Source organism: Struthio camelus, chromosome 2, assembly GCF_040807025.1.
Source record: "Struthio camelus isolate bStrCam1 chromosome 2, bStrCam1.hap1, whole genome shotgun sequence".
In the NCBI taxonomy this organism is placed as follows: Eukaryota; Metazoa; Chordata; class Aves; order Struthioniformes; family Struthionidae; genus Struthio; species Struthio camelus.
In genome coordinates, this window is record NC_090943.1 from 160,297,619 (window position 1) to 160,319,285 (window position 21,667).

General features: G+C 45.5%; 1 protein-coding gene across 2 annotated transcripts in view; it reads right to left on the reverse strand.

The window, feature by feature from the left end:
- The window catches only part of ANXA13 (annexin A13), a 27,990-nt gene extending 9,440 nt beyond the window's left edge, over positions 1 to 18,550 (reverse strand). The window contains exons 1-3 of one of the 2 annotated variants that reach the window (XM_068933224.1): positions 18,435 to 18,505; positions 16,562 to 16,636; positions 4,421 to 4,499 (exon numbers count right to left, since the gene is read on the reverse strand). In XM_068933224.1, the coding sequence (XP_068789325.1) occupies positions 4,421 to 4,499; positions 16,562 to 16,636; positions 18,435 to 18,449 (169 nt within the window). In that variant the 5' untranslated portion in view covers positions 18,450 to 18,505. Of the gene's footprint in view, positions 1 to 4,420; positions 4,500 to 16,561; positions 16,637 to 18,434 lie in introns of both variants that reach the window. The other variant, XM_009682643.2, reaches the window with a different exon arrangement.
- Between the last annotated feature and the right edge of the window lie 3,117 nt (positions 18,551 to 21,667).

Genomic DNA, 21,667 nt, shown 5'->3' on the forward strand with positions numbered 1-21,667 from the left:
GGGAACGGACGCACAGCCCCGTGCCCTGCTCCGTCGCACCTAGCTTTGCAAGGTTGCTTGGACGCCGCTCGGCCACACAAAGCGCCTTATTCCACCATTTAGATCCTCAGATCCGGCTGTGTTTAACCCTAGATGCCGAAGCTGACGCCAGCGAAGCTCTTTCATGCCACCTGAGCCATAAGAGCACTGAGCTGTGTCAGGCCTCAGCTGCACGCCCCGTTGCTCTGCCCGCTGCTCCCGCAGCGCTCAACGTGGGACCACAAGCGCTGTCGGCGGGACGCAGCCCTCACCGCTAGCCCAGTGGCCGCCAGGCTGGCTGACGTGCAGGTTTTGGTGGCGATGCTGGCCTGAGCGGTCTCTGCCCCTTCACCACCCTCTTCCCTCCGCACTTTCCGGCTCTCGTATCCTGAATCACACGGCACTTCCAGCCTCCCATGCCCAAAACAGCAAATCTGCTGGAGAAATAACCTTTTCCTACAGGCTTGCTTGCCCGACAGGTCCGTCTCCTGATCTGGTGTGGGAGCGCGTGTGCCATCAGCACAGAACGAATGGCACAAGATGAGAGGGGTGGGTGGGGATGAGTGACTCTTAAATCAGCCTCATTAGCCTGCAGCCTGAATCCACGGCCTGTACAAAACGCGTTGTGCTTTGAATCACAGAATCACAGAATCACAGGATCGTTTAGGTTGGAAGGGACCTCTGGAGATCATCTAGTCCAACCTCCCTGCTCAAGCAGGGTCCTCTAGAGCATGTTGCCCAGGATCACGTCCGGGCGGGTTTTGAATATCTCCAGCAAAGGAGACTCCACTGCCTCTCTGGACAACCTGTTCCAGTGCTCTGTCACCCTCACAGCAAAGAAATTTTTCCTCATGTTCAGATGGAACTTCCTGTGGTTCAGTTTCTGCCCATTGCCTCTTGTCCTGTTGCTGGGCACCACGGAGAAGAGACTGGCCTCATCCTCTTGACACTCCCCCTTCAGATACTTATACACGTTGATCAGATCACCTCTCAGTCTTCTCTTCTCCAGGCTGAACAGGCCCAGCTCTTGCAGTCTTTCTTCATAGGAGAGATGCTCCACTCCCCTCATCATCTTTGTGGTCCTCCGCTGGACTCTCTCCAGGAGTGCCATGTCTCTCTTGTACTGGGGAGCCCAGAACTGGACACGGTACTCGGGATGTGGCCTTACCGGGCCTGAGCAGAAGGGGGAGCATCATCTCCCTCGACCTGCTGGCAACACTCTGCCTAATGCAACCCAGCATACCATTGGCCTTCCTGGCCACAAGGGCACTTTGCTGCCTCATGTTTAACTTGTTGTCCACCAGCACTCCCAGGTCCTTCTCCGCAGAGCTGCTTTCCAGCAGGTCAACCCCCAGCCTGTACTGGTGCATGGGATTATTCCTCCCGAGGTGCAGGACCCTGCTCTTGCCTTTGTTGAACTTCAGGAGGTTCCTCTCCGCCCAGCTCTCCAGCCTCTCCAGGTCCCTCTGAATGGCAGCACAGCCTTCTGGTGTGTCAGCCACTCCCCCCAGTTTAGTATCATCAGCAAACTTCTGTCCCTTCATCCAGGTCATTGATGAATCCACTGAACAAGACTGGACCCAGGACTCACCCCTGGGGGACACTGCTAGCTACAGGCTTCTAACTAGACCCTGTGCCAATTACCACAACCCTCTGAGCTCGGCCATCCAGCCAGTTCTCAAGCCACCTCACTGTCCACTCGTCTAACCCACACTTCCTGAGCTTGCCTATGAGGATGTGATGGCAGACAGTGTCAAAAGCCTTGCTGAAGTCCAGGGAGACAACATCCACTGCTCTGCCCTCATCTGTCCAGCCAGTCATTCCAGCAGAGAAGGCTCTCAGGTTGGTCAAGCATGATTTCCCTTTGGTGAATCTATGCTGATTACTCCTGATCACCTTCTTGTCCTCCACATGCTTAGTGAGGACCTCCGGGATGAGCTGCTCCATCACCTTTGCAGGGATGGAGGGGAGGCTGACAGGCCTGGAGTTTCCTGGCTCCTCCTCCTTGCCCTCTTGGAAGACTGGGGTGACATTGGCTTTCTTCCAGTCCTCAGGCACCTCTCCTGATCTCCAGGACCTTTCCAAGATGATGGAGAGTGGCCTGGCGATAACATCCGCCAGCTCCCTCAGCACTCGTGGATGCATCCCATCAGGGCCCACGGATTCATGGATGTCAAGTTTGGACAAAAGATCTCTAACCTGATCCTCCTCGACCAAGGGAGAGTCTTCCTTACTCCAGACTTTCTGTCTTGTCCCCAGGGTCAGAAATTCCTCAGGGCTGGCCTTAGCAGTAAACACTGAAGCAAAGAAGGCGTTCAGCAACTCTGCCTTCTCTGTATCCTTTGTCACCAGGGCACCCCCCGCCCCCATTCAGCAGCGGGCCCACATTTTCCCTAGTCTTCCTTTTGCTACTGATGTATTGGAAGAAGCCCTTCTTGTTGTCCTTGACATCCCTTGCCAGATTTAATTCCAACTGGGCCTTAGCCTTCCTTGTCGCATCCCTGCACACTCTGACAATGTCCCTATATTCCTCCCAAGTGGCCTGTCCCCTTCTCCACATTCGGTAGACTTCCTTCTTCTGTTGGAGTTTTGCCGGGAGTTCCTTGCTCATCCAGGCAGGTCTCCTGCCCGCTTTGCTGGATTTCTTCCTCAGAGGGATGTACCCATCTTGAGCCTGGAGGAAGTGAATGATTTGCGCTGAATGGAGACAGGGAGAGGAGCAAGAACCAGCCTCCACTTCCTGAATCCCTCTGTTGATGCTGCTTCACTTGGCAAAAATAACCAGGAGTTAGCTGGGAGCGCAGCGCCTGGCTGTACAGCTGCTGGGGAGCCCTGGCATGGGGCCCAACAGCGAGCTTCAGCTCCCAGGGAGGTGAGAGGGGAGGCCGTGCAGGAATCGAACACGTGACAGCCCTCTGGGAGGGGTTCCTGGGCGCGGAGAGGAAATGGCAGCTCTGAGTTGCAGCTGCTGCAGGGTATGGCAGCCGCTTACTAAAGGCAATGACCTTGTTGTTGTGCTTTCCCTGCCCTCAGCCATGGAAACAGACGTTTGCACTAAACAAAGCTGCTGAAAGGCGTTAGCCAGTGTTTGCGGCTATGGGGCAAGACCACAGAGATCCTAGCTGGGTGCCTGCGTGGTGCAACAGAGGAGGTATTGCATTAACGTGCATGTCCCAGAGTACTTCCAAGTGCTGGGCCAGCAGCTGGCCTGATACTTCGTTTCTTCAACATAGGGAGTGAAATGAAGAACGTCTATCGGGACCTATGATCCTGTATGCAATAGGCACCGCCAAAATGTCTATAGGATATAAAGGGTTTAGATGTTAGATCAAATGCATCCAGCCATATGCCAGGTCTGCTGAAGCACGCACTTCCTGTGGGCTGACACGGACATCGCTTCTCTCGCGCTGTACTGTTGGTGGCATCCACCAGCGTGCTTCATGGCATGTCATGCCTTGCTGGCAGGCTCTTACGAGCAGGGACCCTCTTTCTGGTCCCCTGCCCGCACAGCACCTAGCACTGCGAGGGTTTCCAGGGAGCTGCGAAAAGACGTGTTAAAACTGCAAATGGCAGTTGTGTTCGGCAGCAGCTCATTCATTTTCATCACTGCATATCATATCTGCACAGGACAAGTTTATGGCATCCTGTCCAGTTTTTCCTGCTTAGAACTGAGACAGAAGGCATGATCCAACTGTAGACAGGAAAAAATGCTAAAATATGTATTTAATTGCAAATGCCTAGAGTAGGTTAATAACTTGTTGCTCTCTTGTGCTGACTGGCTGTTCCTCCTCTGCTGGACGTTGCCACCTCCATGGCTCTGAGGAGCACTGTATTCCTTACGCACATTAGTGCAAAGTCAGTCAGCTTAGTTTAAACTCCCACAGAACATGGTGTGAGCCAACATTTTGGCTAATAATTCCTGAGCGAGACTGAGGAGCACCCTATAAACCTTTCAGCTGAAGGTGCTGCAGTGGGCTCTGAGGAGCATATGGAGGTGGTGATGTTTTTGACTGTTCCTTGAAGACCTGGAAAAGGACATATAACCATGACTTTAATCTAGCCTGGCTAGCTGGACCCCACAACTGTCATTAGCAGTGGGGACAGCTTGATGGTCCTATATCAGTGAGCAAATGCCATGTTCATCCTGATCTCTTGCTGCCAAGCAGTTAGCAAAGTAGATGTTTCAGATCTTTGAGGAAGAAGCTGGCTTCCTTTCCCATTTATCTTAATCATATAAATCTCTGCGGTTGTCCCTGTGTGTGCACATTCTTCGAGTCAGTGAGCGGCAGAAAGCATAAAGATTAACTCAAAATGGTTTAAATAGTTGCTTTGCCATAAGTTTGTGCATATGCTCTCTATAACATTGAATAGTCCATTGTATAGAAAACAAGAGCTTTCTTACCTGCTCCTTTGCAGGCTTTATGCAGTTTCTTGGCATCCCGGTCTGCATCAAAGCCATGATGACGGTGATGAATGGTTGACTAGAAAAATAGAGACACAACAGGTACACGGGAAACAAATTTGCGTTAGACTCTGTTTTCCCGAAGTCTGGGTCAGGCGGTCGCTCGGTTTTTGTTCACCCCATCTAAGCTGCGACGTCTAGGCTGGGCTTTGCTGGTACGATGTCTCTATCATTAGTGCTAGCAAGATCAGAACGAAGGCAATTGTGACCACGTGGCACAAGGTGCTGAGCCTGTATAACCTCACTCTGCCCGTTCAGCTGTGCTCAAATCTTTTTGATGCAATCACTTGATACTAGACAATTTTATGCCAGATCAGATAGTATTTGTTGGTACCACTTTAACGTTAGGCCAGTATGAATTCCTTCTCAGATGCGCACAGACTTGTGCTGCACCTCTGCAGTACGTTTGTAAATACTGGAAGCTGGTTTTCTTTCCTCCAGGCAAAATCCCAGCTGGCCTAATAAAAAGCAGATCCAGCAAACCTGCCCTGTGCTGGTGCATTCACATAAACAGATAGCTGGGCACATATACCATCATAAAGCTGGTGGAGCTTTTTTGTCAGAAAAGTATATCTGGTTACCTTGAGCTAAATCTATTAGGCATAATAACTCAAAGTCCACAGCAGCGGCAGTTTACAGCCTGATATATATCAATAACTGAAAACTATGGAAAACTGAAAACCATGCCAGTTCGTACGAATCTGACCGGCTGAGAATCACAGGGGTGGACATGCCAGAGCACCCTCTGCTCGGCTGCTTCGCAGACAAGGGTAGAGGTCTCCGGCAGCGGGAGGTCAGCGACCTTTTCAATCCCTCTAGTACCACGAATCAGATCTTTTAAATGCCTATGTGCTAAAATAAGCCTGGAAAAGTGGTCCTAGGCTCCTAAATCAATTAGAGCTGTATGCACCCCATCAACTGCGGGGGTCTAATACGGGCACTGGGAGCGCTTTGGCATTTCCATGCCAAGAGCAACAAGTGGATCCGACTCCTCGCTTTGCAGGGTTGCCCGCCACTGGCTCACCGCTCTGCTAATTAAGGCTTGTGACACCCCAGGGCACAGCAGTGTGCTCTCCGCTACTGCTAATTAAGGGTAATGACACCCCTGCGCTCCTAAACCCTTCTGAAAATATGGTGACAGGTATAAAGGAGTCATCTGTCCAGAGACATAGAGTCTTACACCAACGATAATAGCCAAATGCACTCTCCACGCTGTTTTTACCTTTGTGGTAGACTAAAGGCCATTTAAGTACACAGCTCTTCTAATGCAGTTAGCAACCAGGATTCAAATTAATGCTAATTGTACCCGCCGTAACGCAACCATCTCACTGAAATTACCTTAACTGGAAGTCATTTTTACAACAACTGCAATTAGAAAGGTATTATAACATTGCAAAAAGTTCTCTCAGTCTTGTCTGACTGCGGCCTCCCAAAGTAACGCTTTCACTGCCTTGTCATTAGCACAAAGCTCACTTGTCAATAGGTATGCTACCATATACTATGAAAGGATTGTAAAGCAAGCAGACATATGCCAGCCTCGAAGATATGCTTGTCTAAACCTTTCAATTAAGGTGGAAATAGACGCATATAAAAATTAATATTTTCCAGTGGGAGAGTTTATTTAAGAGTCTTCAAATCGGTCAGGAAAAGGAAAACGAAACAGAAAAAGGCAAAGTTAGAAAACAGATGCATTTGCACGAGCTGCATTCACATTCTTCTATTATCACAGGGTACACGTGCTTTTCCCTTGATGGAATCGGGCACAAAAGACATTTTTGCAAAATATACTTGAAAATTAAACAGACTTAGTGTCTTTACTCCTTCTAATTGATATGCTACACCCTCATTTGCAGTCCCACTTGGTGATAGGAAGGTCTGCGAGTATCAGATTGGCCTTTGTCCTTTGGAACGCCAGACTAAACAACAGCAGCTGCCCGGAATCGGCGATGAGTTTAGGTGAGCGCAATAACAGCATCCTCCGACAGAGCGAAAGTCCGTTCTGCACACACCGCTCCGCCACGCAAACGCTGCCTGCGCAGTGGCCCTCTTTGCCTGAGGGTTGCACACGCACGGTGTTGACGCAAGGAGCGCGGTTCAAGGGGTCCTCGGCAAGCGCTGGGTGCAACGAGCATGGCGGCGTAGCGCCCAGCAGGGTGCTGGGCTGCTGCTCGCCCGCGCGTGCCCCGCTCCTGCCCGCACAGGGGACCATGAGGTACGCTGTGCAATTTGTTTGTGCAAAAGCGTTATTTGCCAACAGCTTGCGCTACATGTAATATGCATCGGGACCCTGGCAAGTCGTTCGAGGGCCTTTCCATCTGGAGATCCGTTCTGCAGAATGAAAATGCCTGATTCGCACCAGCATTACTTCTAGAGGCCGTCACTTTTCTTAAGGCTACATAAATACAATCGGAAACCAATTCTACGTCCGGCTGAGCTCCCCCCTTTTTCTCACTAATTTACTGTTTGCTTCTGGAAAGCCTTAGAAACATGTCCCTCAGGTTTCTACGCATGAACTTCCGAGCTCTTGAGTGGGGCAGAACTCATCCTGACAGCAGAGGGCCCAGGTTTGACAGCGGCGGTTGTAGTGTGGGACACCACACACGGGTATGTGGTGCCGCTACGGTTGCCCCCTCCCCATAATACCACGTTTAACAGGCAAAGGGTTTTCAGCGCTTTAGCCTGTAATTCAAGATGTGATCGTTAGTATTGTCAGCCACCAATCTGTTAAGTCATGCCCTCGTGGCTACTTCTTGCACCCTGAAGCAATCCCAAAGGACGCTGTAAGCGGGAGCGACGATCCCCCTGCCCTTCCACCGTGCTGCGCGGAAGAGAGCTGCTTGCACGAAGAGGATGCTATCTGAAGGAGTAAATAATACTGACATGAAGCTATCGTTATTTAGAGTCAGCATATTTTTAAGAAGGTGTTCCTGCCACTCATAGGACTGATCCCTCTGTCTGTGTTAGGCAGCCAGCACTGCACTTAATTCTACACTTCCCTGCAAAGCATTTCTTTGTGAGGGTACGGCCCACGGATGTAGCTGAAAAATCAGCAAAGAAAAGACAATTCTGGAGCACAAAATACAGAGGAAAGCACTGACACAATATAACAACAGTATAGATCTGCTTGTTTTGCTGTATCCAAGTGCTATGCTAGTTGAGAGCCCCCCAAATTCATTTCAGGAATGGGGGGAATTCAGACATTCATTTCAGTTCAGAACCGTCGCTCCAGATTTGCGTCCGTGTAACCCAGGACAGAAGTCGCACTGGGGAGAAAAGAGAGGGAGAAAGCTTTGTCTGGCGTTTGCTCCCACTTCGCAGTCCTTCAGCCCGGATGGAAATACCTAGGCAAATGCCCGAAGGTGCTGGTCTGTACTTTGCTCTGCCGTAAGCACCGGGATTCGGGTGGGGGTTAAGCTGGGAGCCGGCCGCGGGCTCGGCTCCCTCTCTCCCAGCTCTCGCCAGGCCAGCGCTGCCCAGCCCTGCCGGTCCCACCGCCCCAGCCCTACCACAGAGCCAGCTCATCCTGCTAATAACGTTACAAGACTTTGGGAATTGCTATTTTAAGCCTTCATGGCTGTTCAGTTATACCCAGATTGGAGCGAGTTCCTACCTCCTAAGGGCAAACGTTGCCGTTCGAGCGTAGCACAGTTGCATCGGGTAGGAAAAAGGTGGCACCAATGAATGAATTAACAGTGTGGATTTACAAGGATTCATAAAGACATAAACAAAGAAAGGCATTTCTTTTCAAGGGAAAAAATCATGTAGAAGGAAAGGAAGGCTTGTTTCTTAGTGACGCTCGGCATATGTTTGTTTTAATGCACCACAGGAATCTATTGAGTCAGCTGGGCTAAAGCTTACATCTTCAAATAAATCACTGTAAAACATTAATCGAGCCTGGGAAATACCATTCTTATAGTATTATGTGCAATACTAGCATGACAGCTTTTATAGATACGAAATTTGATATTCTGCGTAGGTGACTGTCAAGGCCAACTCCTGAGTCATCTGGAAAACTCTGGTTAAAATGCACGATCTGCTGGCACCACCTTTGGTCTTGGCCTCGGGCACAGCCTTCCCGGGCAGAAGAGCTGTTTCAGAGTCGTCCTGCTTCCTAACCTGCATGTCTGGCAGGTGGATTTTGCTGTAAGGGATAAACGGCAGAAGAAACTGATGTTTAACACTACTTGAGGCTTTGCACATAGTATTCATCTAAAAATATGCACAGAGTCACTGTTTAACATGCCCATTGTTTTGGAGTAAAGATTTTAGATTAGAATTGAGTCATTAAGGACTTTGAGTGACTACAGCAGTTTGCTGATTGTGCGATGCGGAGTCTCAAATACCAGCTGGGCTGATTACATATATATTTTGCAGCTGAACATGGTATGGAAGGGAACTCGCTCTCATAAACTGATCAAGCTCCAGCTACACAGTTGTGTAGTTGCAGTCCATTTTCTTCCACATTTCCTTCCAACACTTCTAATTTAATCAGAGCAATCAGCGTTCTGGTGGCAAGAACCCTCTTTTAACTTTGAGCCTAGCTTTAGTCTTGGCCTATGTGTGTCCACTCGTTTTTTTCTGCCAGCAGTCTTCCTTTGGTTTAAACAGCGATTGCCTCCACGATACGTTAATAGACAGCAATCGTGTTCCTCTGCAGCTTTAGCTAAAATCGTCACAGATTTATTTCAGTTAAAATGGGCAGATTTTTGCTGGTCAAAAACTAACATTTTAAACTTGTTGTAAAGCACACAAAGTAATTTTTCTTATTGTCTATTACGCTCCATTTCAAGGAGATGTTAGATGACCTTATAGTTAATGATGGTCCACAACGCTTAGAGAAGCATTTGGAGAATTTTCTTCAATACGTTGGCATGGGAAGTGCTTATGGTGCACAAATAAATGTTTTAGCAAAAAGGTCAGCAAAACCAAGAAAGAAATAGAGGAAGAATAAGAGCTCTGGTGGGTTCAAGGCATCAATAGTTAGAATGTTGCAATACATAGCAGAAATTTATGAAGACAAAAGAAGATGTGAGCTTCGGGACCAAAATCTCATAGCTTGCTTGACCTAAAGACAATTAAGCCTGAAGTAGATATAAACTGCCAAGCTAGCAGAAAACAAGCACAGAAGAAACACTACCAAGAGCATGCCGGATAGCTTCCTGTATTGCAAAAGAGAGACAAAGTACTCCATCTGAAAATAGCTGATAACGGCTGGACAATCGCAGCTACTTTGCCATCCATATCATTTTAAGCAGACAGCACGACCACGCTCAAGAGCGGATGTTTATGGAGGGGTAATGTCACAAGAGCCGAAAGGGCAGCCGTTCAGGATGCTGCTGACGGCGCTTGTCCACTGCAGCTCTCACACGGATCGATGCTGATGATGTGCCTGGATAAACGCAGACATGGGCCCTTAGGGGCGATGCGCGAAGAAGGGGCAGCAGCAGCGTGGCTGCTGATCAAAGCAGGGCAGAAGCAGATATAAGAGCTCAGGGCAGAGCTCTAATCAGGGCTGGTGATCCAGGGGGGTTGAGAGCCTGCCGCAGTCTTCATTTCCGCCAGATCCACTTACGCGCTTTATCCAGTGGATGTCTTATTTCAAGCTTATCTCGTGTTTCCTTTTTCTTTGGCTAACAGAAGTACAAAGCACATCTAAACCAGCAGCCTGTAGGAAGGGCAGGGTGACCCAGCCAGGCTTTTTACAGCCCTAACCACTGCAGGTAAGCGTGGTTTCCAATAAAACAGGGCAGAATTCAGTTGTCCAAACTTAGGTATCTAGTGCCGTCGGAGATGCCCCAGGGTAAGCGACCAGCTGCCAGTTTGGAAATGCATGGTCTCCCGCGGTTCCCGGGTCTGTCAGCCCGGTGCAGATGCCTCACATACCCAAGGGCACCTCCAACAGCTCTAGATGCATGTGTTTGGGCAACAGCATAAAGTACCTAGTATTTTACCGGTTTTGTTATTTTTCACATATATTTAATTATGTTGAGAAGAACGCATTGGAAAGAACCAAGTTTTTGAAAACCAATTATAAAAGCCAGTTCCCTATGCAACAATTTTATCCTCCCTTACTGCCAAACAGGTGAGCGGCAGATATCCCTCTGCCTGGTTTCCCACAGATTTACCTCTCCTGGCTGACTGATTTCAGTGCCTATGCTGCCTCCTCCCAGCAGAAGCAATTCCTGTGAGTGTCACAGTCATCGTCGCCCAGCACTGTGTGGATTCTCTGGGGTCTAATAAGGGTTCAGCTCATGCCCCTGACTTTCGTTCAGGGGATTTCTAATACATTCTCTCTCTTCTATTGATTTACATGAAACTTAGCAGGTACCTCATACTTTTGAGACTTGTACCCTGCTGGTAAATTCAACTAAAAATTTTCCGGGGCTTCAAATGTCTTTAGCTGGTGGAGCAGATATGTACGTGCTGCAGTCACATGCACTCTGTTTCTTTCGGAAAACAGGCCAAAAATGATCCATAATATCCCTGATGATAAGCACAGGAATGGCAGAAAAACAAACAAACCAAAACAATCCAAAACCCATCACAAATGAGAAACTGTGGACCCTATCGAGATGTCTCAGCTCTCACAGTAGCACAGTCACAGATTCACCAGTTCAAAGCCCTTCGGGGAGGATCTCGTCTCCGGCTGATGAACCAGTTTTCTTCCAGCTCAGTGCTGCTGGATCTGTCAAAAAAGGTTTGGGTAGATTCGATCTTGCTGCGGGCAATGGATAAGTTGGCTGACATCTCAAGATGCCTTCCAATCCCATATTCTATGACTTTCTATTTTCTTTTTTCTTTTTGTGTGGAGAGGAAGATTTATTTCCTCTGTCTACCAAGAAATGTCCCAGATCATCCGGTCATTTTGTTAGTATGATAAATGACGGGACTGGGGTGTTCATCTCATTAGTTAAATTTTATCTAAAATATTCTGATCACAGAAGACAGCTTTTGGCAAATCAGTCCCTACATGATTAATTATTTATCAACACATACATACTTAAGATTAATTATTTATCCTAGTAGAAGCCTTTAATGTGCTATAATGTAACTGGAATCCAAGGTTAACTAGACTAACCGTCCTGGATAGAGAAAGAGAAAGACATATAAAACCATATCTTGTGGTTTTAGTCTTCTACTACATCACACAATATCGGGACAACATCCGATACATCAGAACAAACTCTCAACTCTTACCTAAAGTGACAGTTTGAGCAAAAAATAGCCTAATTCTTGTCACTCACTTCCAGGCCTTTCCTTGTGTTAAGAATAAATACAAGAATAAATGTGGGAGTAAGCTGTTCTATTTTGGTTCCGGTATACTCCAAAAGACAGACTGAAAACATGATGCTATATTTGTACTTCACCAATAGTCTAATTTATACTAGAACAACCATTTCCAGTCGTAAAAGTTTTGTTCAACCTATTTTAATGCCTCCTTAGGCTCCCTTGAACAGGGTCAATTTTTGGATTGTAGTAGAAGGCACGAGTCTAACAGGAATAGTCACCTTAATTACAACTCCTATAGCTATACAAGGCCCAAGGCGACTGGCAGCCTCTGCCCCGGGGCAGCCTCACTCGTGGCCGTGCCAGCCAGCCCCAGCACCAGGGCTGTAGTCATGCTGCTCAGCAGCTGCAAGAAGGACCACAAGCAAATATTTCCGGGAGAAAGAAAGCTGACTTGCTCAGAAAGCTCCAGACTATCAATCAGAATGGGCACAAAAGCAGATAAAGCCCACTTATTTCCATTCACAGATACTTTCATGGGGAAAGCTTCCAAATATTAAAGGGCTCTTTAGTACAGTGTGGGAAACAACAACAAACCCCCTCCTAAGATCAATTACTGGTAGTTAAGGTCAGACCTCCTCTAAGTCTAACATAGTCTAAGGCTGTATTTTTGATGGATGAGGATGTTTAGTCTTTAGCAGACGGTGGGTTCCCCACCTCTAAGAGTCTTTGTGTCAAAGCAAGAGGCTTTTCTGCAAGCCCTTCAGTGAAATTCAGATAATTGGGCTCCGCTATTCAGGTATGACCTCATGTGAAATGCAAAGGTCTTTAACACCCTGGTCGGAGTGGATGGGAGCTAACATTTAAAAACAAACAGAAGCCAACAGCTGTGGCACGTTGGCAGCAGGGAAGTATCAGCAAGCGTCAGGGTTTGTGCTATGGTAATAAAAAGGTGGGGTTGTTAAACATTTGCAATTGGAGGAAAGGCTTAGTTCTGTTTTTAAAGAATTGCTACTCTTGAACTTCATTTTGGACATTTCTCTACTGCAATATCTGCTAAAGAAACTAGTTCTTAGGGGATGTAATGAGAAGATGAGCACAGGTGGGATAGGTTTAGGCAAAACACACATACGTCGGTTGGTGAGTGCTCCCTTAAAGCACACACGTGTCCTTTTGACCGCAAGGGCTTCTTCCTGTGCTGTTTAGCAGTTTGTAAAATACACCTGTCAATCTATCTTGTTTGTTCAAGCAATTTTCTCAGGCAGCCACAATATGTAACTGGAAAACTGCTATCTGCTTCCACCACTGCTCAGAGGACCGTATCCCCGCCGCCTGCCAGGCAGGCTGCTGTTCTCTCCAAAATCCTCATGGCTCTTGTAGGTCTACCGGCTGAATGAGAGCCACCCCCACCCAGAGGCTAGCCTGCTGCAACGAAGCAGTTCGGTATGAAGCATTTAATGGATAACGCAACGTGCACAGATCGCATAGACTGCTCTTCCCTGCTCAGCAGCCTTTGCAATGGCGCCTTCCAAACTGATAGGTGCAGATATACTTCTTTTCTAAATCTGAGACTGAAACTACAGCGACAACAGGATCATAATAGAATTAGTTGCATTTATTTTTTCCTGTTATAAGGAAGTGGCAACAGCCAAGCCCATTGCTCTGGCAGTTCTTTAAACTGCAAAATCAAAACATGTTTCTCCCACAATGTCTCTCCTGTTTCAAGGCAGTTATTAATACATCATTTCATAACAGCTTATGGCTACTTTTTTATCCACCTAGTTTACTTAGGCTCATCACCGTGATGGAGATGTCCACAATCAAGAACAGTATGTTTTGGGAGGGGTTCTTTCAGAGCTGAATTGTGTCCAAACTCCTGAATACAGATTACTTTTAAAACTGGAGTTATTTACCATGGTCCCATGCAGTGGAAGTGGATCGCCTAAGCTGTGAAACCACTAAATACCATCACCTGCAAGACGTCCCAGAGCACCTGGGATCTCTGCCCAGGGCTGGCTGACGTGACATAGGACTGAAGGGACCGGAGCCCTCCGCGTGGCAGCTGGAACCAGGTAGGAAGGGTTGCTAGAGATCTCCAAAGGCACCATGCCTGCATTTCAGGCACTGAGTCATGCCCCATGCGAGTTCCTGCCAACATTTATCTTGAAAACAAAAGCCACAAAAAATGGCAAACAAATGGCTTTATTCGCCTAGGAAAAATCTGGAATTTCAACTGTGGAATAATTCCGTATTACACTAGGAATAGATTTGTCTCCTTTAATTTTACTGATCATAATGCCTGGTTCTACAACACTGTCTATGCTGAGCCACCGGTGATTATGACTAAAATGGTCGGAAACTGGTCTGCCTCTTTTTCAGTAGAGATACCGAATCTCTGGCTTGAACGGTAACACAGATATAGCTCAAGTGTTCTTATGATTTATTAATAATTTTACACTCTTCTCATTACATCAACTAAGTCTTGTGATGAGTTCCAGTAAGTTAATATTGATGGAGCAGAAGTTAATTCTTCCGTATGCCAGCACAAAAAATTACGTCACTTAAGTATGCCTATACAAGGCTCAAATATATGGACACAGTCTTTGGGGATGTCATGCTGACTTCTTAATATATTCCAAATCTGAATTATTTAAAAGCAGAAGAACTGGATGGATGTAGTGCCTCATCAAGGAAGCCCCAGGCTTACATGCTTCTCCCTACGGTCCCTAATGTTTCATTGCTTTTAAAACATTCCTGTGCAAGATGCATTATCTAAACACAGTGTGAAAAATACCTCTATATATCACAGATACATACCTGGGCTATTACTGTACAGACATTGCTCATATGACGGTTAGTGTCTAACAAACCAACTATCTTTACTGAACATGGAGGCTTCTGTGTCTAACTCCTTTCTGCCTCATAGGATGGAGGAAATCTCGAGATACAACCAGGTCATCTGAGCCACCGGGGTCAGCTGAATCAGTGCATTACTTCAGTGGGTGGCCACAGCTAACAATAAAGGGGAGAGTATTTTTTCCTTCTCTTCATAGGAAAGACGGAACTTGGCAGAGCGTACTAAAGATGCTGCATACACAGAAGACTGAGATTCCAGGCATTTCGCATTTTTTATGTTTTTTGCAAAAATAATGACCTTTTAATACTTCCAGTAGTTTTTGGCCACAACTGAAAGGCATCATAAATGTTTCATGGATATATGCTTCTTAACACTTACCACAGCTGCACTCAGGTCTAAAAGGAACAGCAAATATCATGGATAAATGGGGACCACGGACACAAATAGGAATCTGCCATGGTTTTTCCCCAGTATCGCGTGGTTGAACAAGAAGGTATTTCTGTCTTCTGCTGACTCTGGGCTTATGGCCAGGGACTGAACAAGAATCTACTGTCACTGAATTCGGTCTACCAGCGCAAGCAACAAATAACTATTGTTGACCTTTGTGATGAGATAACAACATCATGCTGCAATAAGTAATACCGGAACTAAGCAGACATTTCTGCAAGGGTAGAAGGGTCTATAGGCAATGCAGAGACCCTTGTGATGTTTGCGAGCTTTGAACTTATCCCCAAGAAGCTTTATCAGGCAGATGTGCTCTACAAAGTTATACTTACTTTTTTACCTTCAAGCTCTCAAACCATCTGGCCAACGGCAACCTGCCGTCCCCTTCTTATGTTAGAGCCCTCCCTGGCAGAAGGTTTGTGCTGCTCACAATGACAAGATGAAACTCCAGGGACTCCCAGAGAATCTCAAACAATGGTTTAAAATAAAAACAAAACCCTTGTCCATCCCCCAGATTAATTTAAGTCACAAACACCACTGAGAACAGAATAATGCACATAGGATTCTTGAGAGATGGAAAGTTTAAAAAGCTAAGCAATTTCACAACAGTCAAAACCAATCAAACTTTTGAAATCATCATACCGTGAAAACCATTGTTATCATTCTCAAACTTTCCCCAAAGCACCTTGCTTACAGAAGAGCAGCTACCCAGATTTTCAGGATTCATTCCACTTGTGGTAATTTTGAAGAAAAGCAGAACTGCAGGTAAGTGTGAAGATACAAGACTGCATAGAAACAATAACTGGAGAATTTAAATCTCGTAGGATATGCAGTCAAGACTGGTTGATTGTAGAAAGAGGGACTGGATTCAATTTTCAGACAGTGAAAAGCATGTGGAAATATGCAGATTTGGAGCTGTAATGTTGCATTAGGTGCAGCTCTTGACCAAGAGCTCAATTTCTGTGAGAAAGCTATGCCTTGTAGCTGGTTGGAAATTTTTTTGTTGAAACCTTTTTTTCAGTAAAATCTGTTACTTTTGTTCAAATTAACATATTTAGGAAGATAGTGGTTTTGATGAAAGTTCTATTTTAAATATGATGAGACATTTTGATACAGCTGAAAATTTCCATTTTAAAGTCCACGTAATGGAAAATTTCATTATTTTGTTTCGAACAATGCTTAGCCTTCAGTGCAAACTTCATTTATTAATGACACCTTATTTTTTTAAGTTTTAAAACCTAAATCCATATAACGAGAACAAAATATCTCAGTTGGCACAGACGATTCATTTGCCTTTTCTCCCATCAGAATTTGGGCTATTCAAAAAATTTTCAGTTCTGAAATTTCAAAGCAGACAAATTTTTGGAAAGATGCAGTATTCAAGAGAAAGAAACAAGCCAGTTTTCACCCAGCTTTACTAGTGTCAATCTGGACTGCCAAAGAGGGGTTGCCTCTGTGCACTGCAGTGCCTCCCAAAGCCACCATAAGCCACTGCAAAGTGTGCTGTATAATACCATGGTGCCCCTTTCATCCTTCATAAAAAAAGCGCTTACTGGCTCATCTGCTGACAAACTGGTAGTCCCTACAGTTGATTTCCGTATATCCTCTGTGAGGCTGTAAGACTTGCTCTGGAGGTTTAAAAAACACAATACACAAGACACTCATGAACCTATGATTGCAAACCATGAGATTAGGAGAAAGAACAAACTGCAGTTAAAAAGCTCTGGTAAGAACTGAATATTTTCAGGTTATTCCAGAAGTGGTTCTCTGAAACAGATGCAGGCATTTCTCCAAGATGATCTGTAATTTCCTAGAGGCAAACACAGAATGATGATAACGAGCTGCAGTTCTCAGATGAGTCATGGGCTGAATCATGAGATACTCTTTCAACCATGGGCTTGCACCTCTTCCCACTGAAGCCTACAGCACAACTTCATTTTTCTATAGATACATCCGGCCAGCGTTGCTGGCTACCTCATCCAGCCCAGAGCTCATACAACTGCTAAACCGGCCTGAGATGCAGCGCTGTGATCTCCGTTGCCAAAGACTGGCTAATTTAAAGCTAAATTGGATACATCTGCCCCATACTGCATTTAGTGCAGTGTCCAGTGAAAGCGTCCCTCCGTTAGCGGGGACAGGGGCAGCTCTCCAGGGTTGGGTGCCTCGGGAGGTGTCCACCGTCCACGCTATAATATGTGCTTCTGTGAGCACACAGGGCTGTGCAGCGGGAGCCTTTCTTGGCCTAATGTTTCCTGTGCAAAGGCAGATTGCTGAACTACTTCTTTCTGCCCTTGCAAGCGGCTGGGTCAGAAACGGATGGTGAGCAGATGGGGCCAGCTACTCTTTCATAGGGAGATGCAATGATGCAGGAATTGGCCCTTTCTACTGGCTCTGACTTGTGATCCCTTCTAGGTCCTTGGCTCAGTAGCTGGAGCCTTGGGCAAATGGTACGGGTTCTTCCGCTAGGAGTCTGGCAGAGAAAATGACTTGAAGAACAGCTCCAAAAGCAACAGGTGCTCTGCATTTCTCAAGGCCTTGCTAAATTTGAATAAAAAATAGTCATGTAATAAAATAATACACATCTTAAGACAGAAACTACTGCAACATCAGTCTGTCAAAGCTAACATGCTCTCCTCTGTTGAAACTGTTAAAACTGCAGATTTTCTGAAATCAATATGCAAAGCTGAATAAATATTGTTGTCATTTATCCATTAATTTTAAAATAAAGCTAAAAAACCTCTTCAGTGCAAGCTACTAAATTTTCAGAAGCAATGAGCATTCACAGCTATTACGTCAATTTTTTGACAATAAAGAATACATTTTTTTGAGAATAAATATGCAATTTAGATATTTATTATTAAATACCTGCATATTAGCCAAAATTCTCTCAGTCAAAACTCGTACGGTAATTCAACGTGATAAGTCCTGATGCCTGGATTTTAATCAGGCCCTTCTGAGAGCACTGCAGTTTCAGATTACTCTTGTCCCTGCTATTCAGTGATAAACTTAGTCAAAGTTTGAAACTGTTGGCCTTTGGAATCGGAAGATTTTCATAGAGCGTTACGGAGCTATTTTAGTGTTTAAGAAAATTCCAATATAAATTTGCCATTTAAAATGAGTTGTCCCATGACATCCTACTCGTCATTTCTTTTTCTCAAAATGAAAGTAATGCCATTTTAAACTGTGCCTCAATCAGTGTTAAAACACTCAGAACCCGTGTGTTACAGTAGCAATTTCATAATTCATGTAGTGCAATGAAGTGGATGTTACTGGCTACACACAAGAGCTTTTCCCTCACATTTAAAGTAGACTTTGCATTTAAATCTTCATTTGCAGCTGCATTAACGTAATTTAAAGTGAAAATGGATAAAAATAACAAAAGGAAACGGCTGTATTCCTGACAATCCAAATTAAATAGCTACTTACATGCGAGCCACCCATTTTTGCCTAGTCTGAGCGTGGAAGAAACGACTCTTCTGCTCTTCAATAAAACAAGCACTCAGATGGAATAGTCAAGTTTTACTAGAGCAGCTAAATCATACCCAACCCTAGGTTAATCAATAACTTCTGATATTATTTAAATTCTAGTCGTTTCAAGGTGGGGTGTGTTCATCATTATACAGTGGCTTTATCATCCCTACAATCTAATAGCACATCCTGTTGGGTCATAGAGCTGGCTAATCTCTTCAGAAAAATCTGGATTTTACAATATAAACTCCCAGGTGATATATAGTCTTTTATCTAATAGTTATTACGATGATTTAAAATATATAACCATGTTAATGCCCAGCAAGAGCTTTCCAAACACTTTAGAAGGAAGGATCCCTGCTTTGAAGAAATTGTACTAGGTCTGATTTTATATGCTATGAGGACCCCTGAGCCCCGTAAAATATTTCAGACAGAATCTCACTGCTTTAAACTGTGGCCAGGACAGGCAGAAAACGGTAACAGAAGAGAACAAGAACATTTGAAATCACAGCAGTTCTTGGAAAAAATTCCGAATGATTATCTAAGTAGTAAGCAAAATTAAAATCATGGCATTACAGTGAGTACAGTACTAATTCTAGGCAACAGCCTTGGGAATATCCATCATTTATTTAATATTAGAGTGCTCATTCTTAAGACATCGGTGTCGGTTTTAAACAGTTTGACGGACAGCATTTTTCTGCAAAGACCTCTTCAACATTCAAACACACTTAAAAATAAAGAAATTGGTTTTGGTTACGGTGTTCAAATATATGAGATGTAAAAATCAATTGTGATTATGAAGAATTGTGTCTAGAATTCAATGCTTTGTGGTAGCAAACTTTCTCAAAGACATTTTCAAAATCTGGACTACGCTGGGAACCTCCCACTCATTTCACCTCATTTCGGGGGACAAAATCGGCCCGTTTCACATTAAAGAAAATACTGAAGTTGGAGAGAAAGCAACGTCAGGGCTTCTCTGCAATCTGTCAGGTTAGAGTACATCCATAACCTCCAATACAGGCTTGCAATCCTACTGTTTTACTGGTGAAACACTGCAGCCCAGAAGGTAAAATAGAGGATCGCTCATTAAGGATTTCATACAAACAGTAGAATGAGTCATACTATATGATGCTGTGCATGCAAATGGTCTATTTGCCCATGCAAATAAGGTGTCAGCAGGCAAACTATGTGCTACTTGCACAGACCAATTTTGTGGACTTACTTACTTTATGTATTGGGAGTTTAAAGGTTCGTATGATTAACAAAAAAAAAGGATTGTACAGTACTTTTGCCTCCCTGCAGAAGACCTGGGCATCATACCCCTGTGGCAACAGAACAGGGGCACCACTCGGTATGTAGTGAATGAAGCCTGCCTCCATCTATTTCTTCCTTCTTTTGCCCAGCAGGATTGAAAACTGAGGGTCTGGTATTATGCCATGGCAAGATCAAGCAGGCGGGATGCTGAGGATGAGTAGGCACTAAGGGCTTGTTAATAGGGTGCCTATAACCAGATATTGTCCTCTGAAAGGTGCAATGTGGAAAGCTGAAACAGGTGAGAAAGAGATAAAACGTTATCCTAGGTAAGAAGCACTGCACGCTGCTATATGCAACTATAGACTAATAACATTGCTATTAGAAGACTGACAGGTGATCTCATCAATGTGTACAAGTATCTGAAGGGGGGGTGTCGAGAGGATGAGGCCAGCCTCTTCTCCGTGGTGCCCAGCGACAGGACGAGAGGCAACGGGCACAAACTGAAACACCGGCAGTTCCATCTGAACATGAGGAAAAATTTCTTTGCTGTGAGGGTGACAGAGCACTGGACCACGTTGCCCAGAGAGCTAGTGGAGTCTCCTTCGCTGGAGATATTCAAGACCCGCCTGGACGTGATCCTGGGCAACATGCTCTAGAGGACCCTGCTTGAGCAGGGAGGTTGGACTAGATGATCTCCAGAGGTCCCTTCCAACCCAAACGATTCTGTGATTCTGTGATTCATTCTGTGACTTTATTCTAAAGCAATTGGTTAAAGCTGATGGGCCTTAACTGAGGTTAAATGGAAGAGGCTACTAAAACCTTTAATCTAGTGAAATAAGTGAAATAACAAAGGTAGCAGGCAAGGCCTAGGTTAAGCTGAGCTTTTCAGTGAAGATGGCTTGCACTTTTTGCAGCAGATGATATTTGTGGCGGCTGTGAGCCCATGTGCCTTGGCAGCAGATGAGATGGTCCCTTGCCTGTATGTAAAAAGAGGCAGAACTGTCCTTCTGGAGACACAGATATGTGGACATCTGAGTGGCAGAGACACAGGGCTTGTGGATTGCACCAGGACCACGAGTCAACAGAATGAATATCTTCCCCTTGGTTGCAGCACTGGCGTGAGCCGTGAAACAGTTCTCATAGTGGTAGTGACTCTCGCATTCCTGTTCAACCCTCGTGAACCCTGACATTCCCCATGGGACAGAGAATATGCAGAAAGTCAGGACAATCACAAAAATTCAGAACGTATTTGGAGGTTTGTCCAGGCCAGAGAAAAAGAGCAGTGGGTTGACCAGAGACTAATTAGGCACTATGACGGACCGAAAGATTTTCAAGGAAAAGACAGTGAAAGCTTTACCAAGGTATTCACTGACAGGGATAAGCTGCAGGAAGGAATTAAACTTTCAAATGTTCAATTTGAAACGAAATTCAAAGGGTCGAAAACTGGAGGGGGAATCCTAAACAAGCAATCCAGCTAGCCAACAAACTTGGCTAAAACCAGGCATTTACAATGAATCCATCTCCAGTTAGAAGTCAGTGTGTCCTCAGGGGAAGCGACTGGTCCCATTCCGGGACGTACAGAAATTACTGTCTCTGAGGGGAGAATTCCCTGGCAAGTATTTGACCTGAGTAATGATTATAGCTCAAATGAACAGCTGTCAACTTGAACGACCCCACTTGGGGGTACTGCAGAAGTCACTCCTGAGAAGGAGCCAGGAGTTACCTAGGTTGAGCAGACGTTCTTCACATGTCAGGGAAGGCAGGAGGCAGCTCAGCCAGCCAGCCAGAACTAGAAGGTATGGGAAGAAAGGAGACCTTAGTACTTCTCAGTATTCAGTCCTGGGGAGACCTGTGCTGATTCAGTCGGGTGGCTTTCAGCACCTAAGTTAGCTCTTCCAGAGCACTGCATTTTACTGTGCAGATATGCCATTAATTTG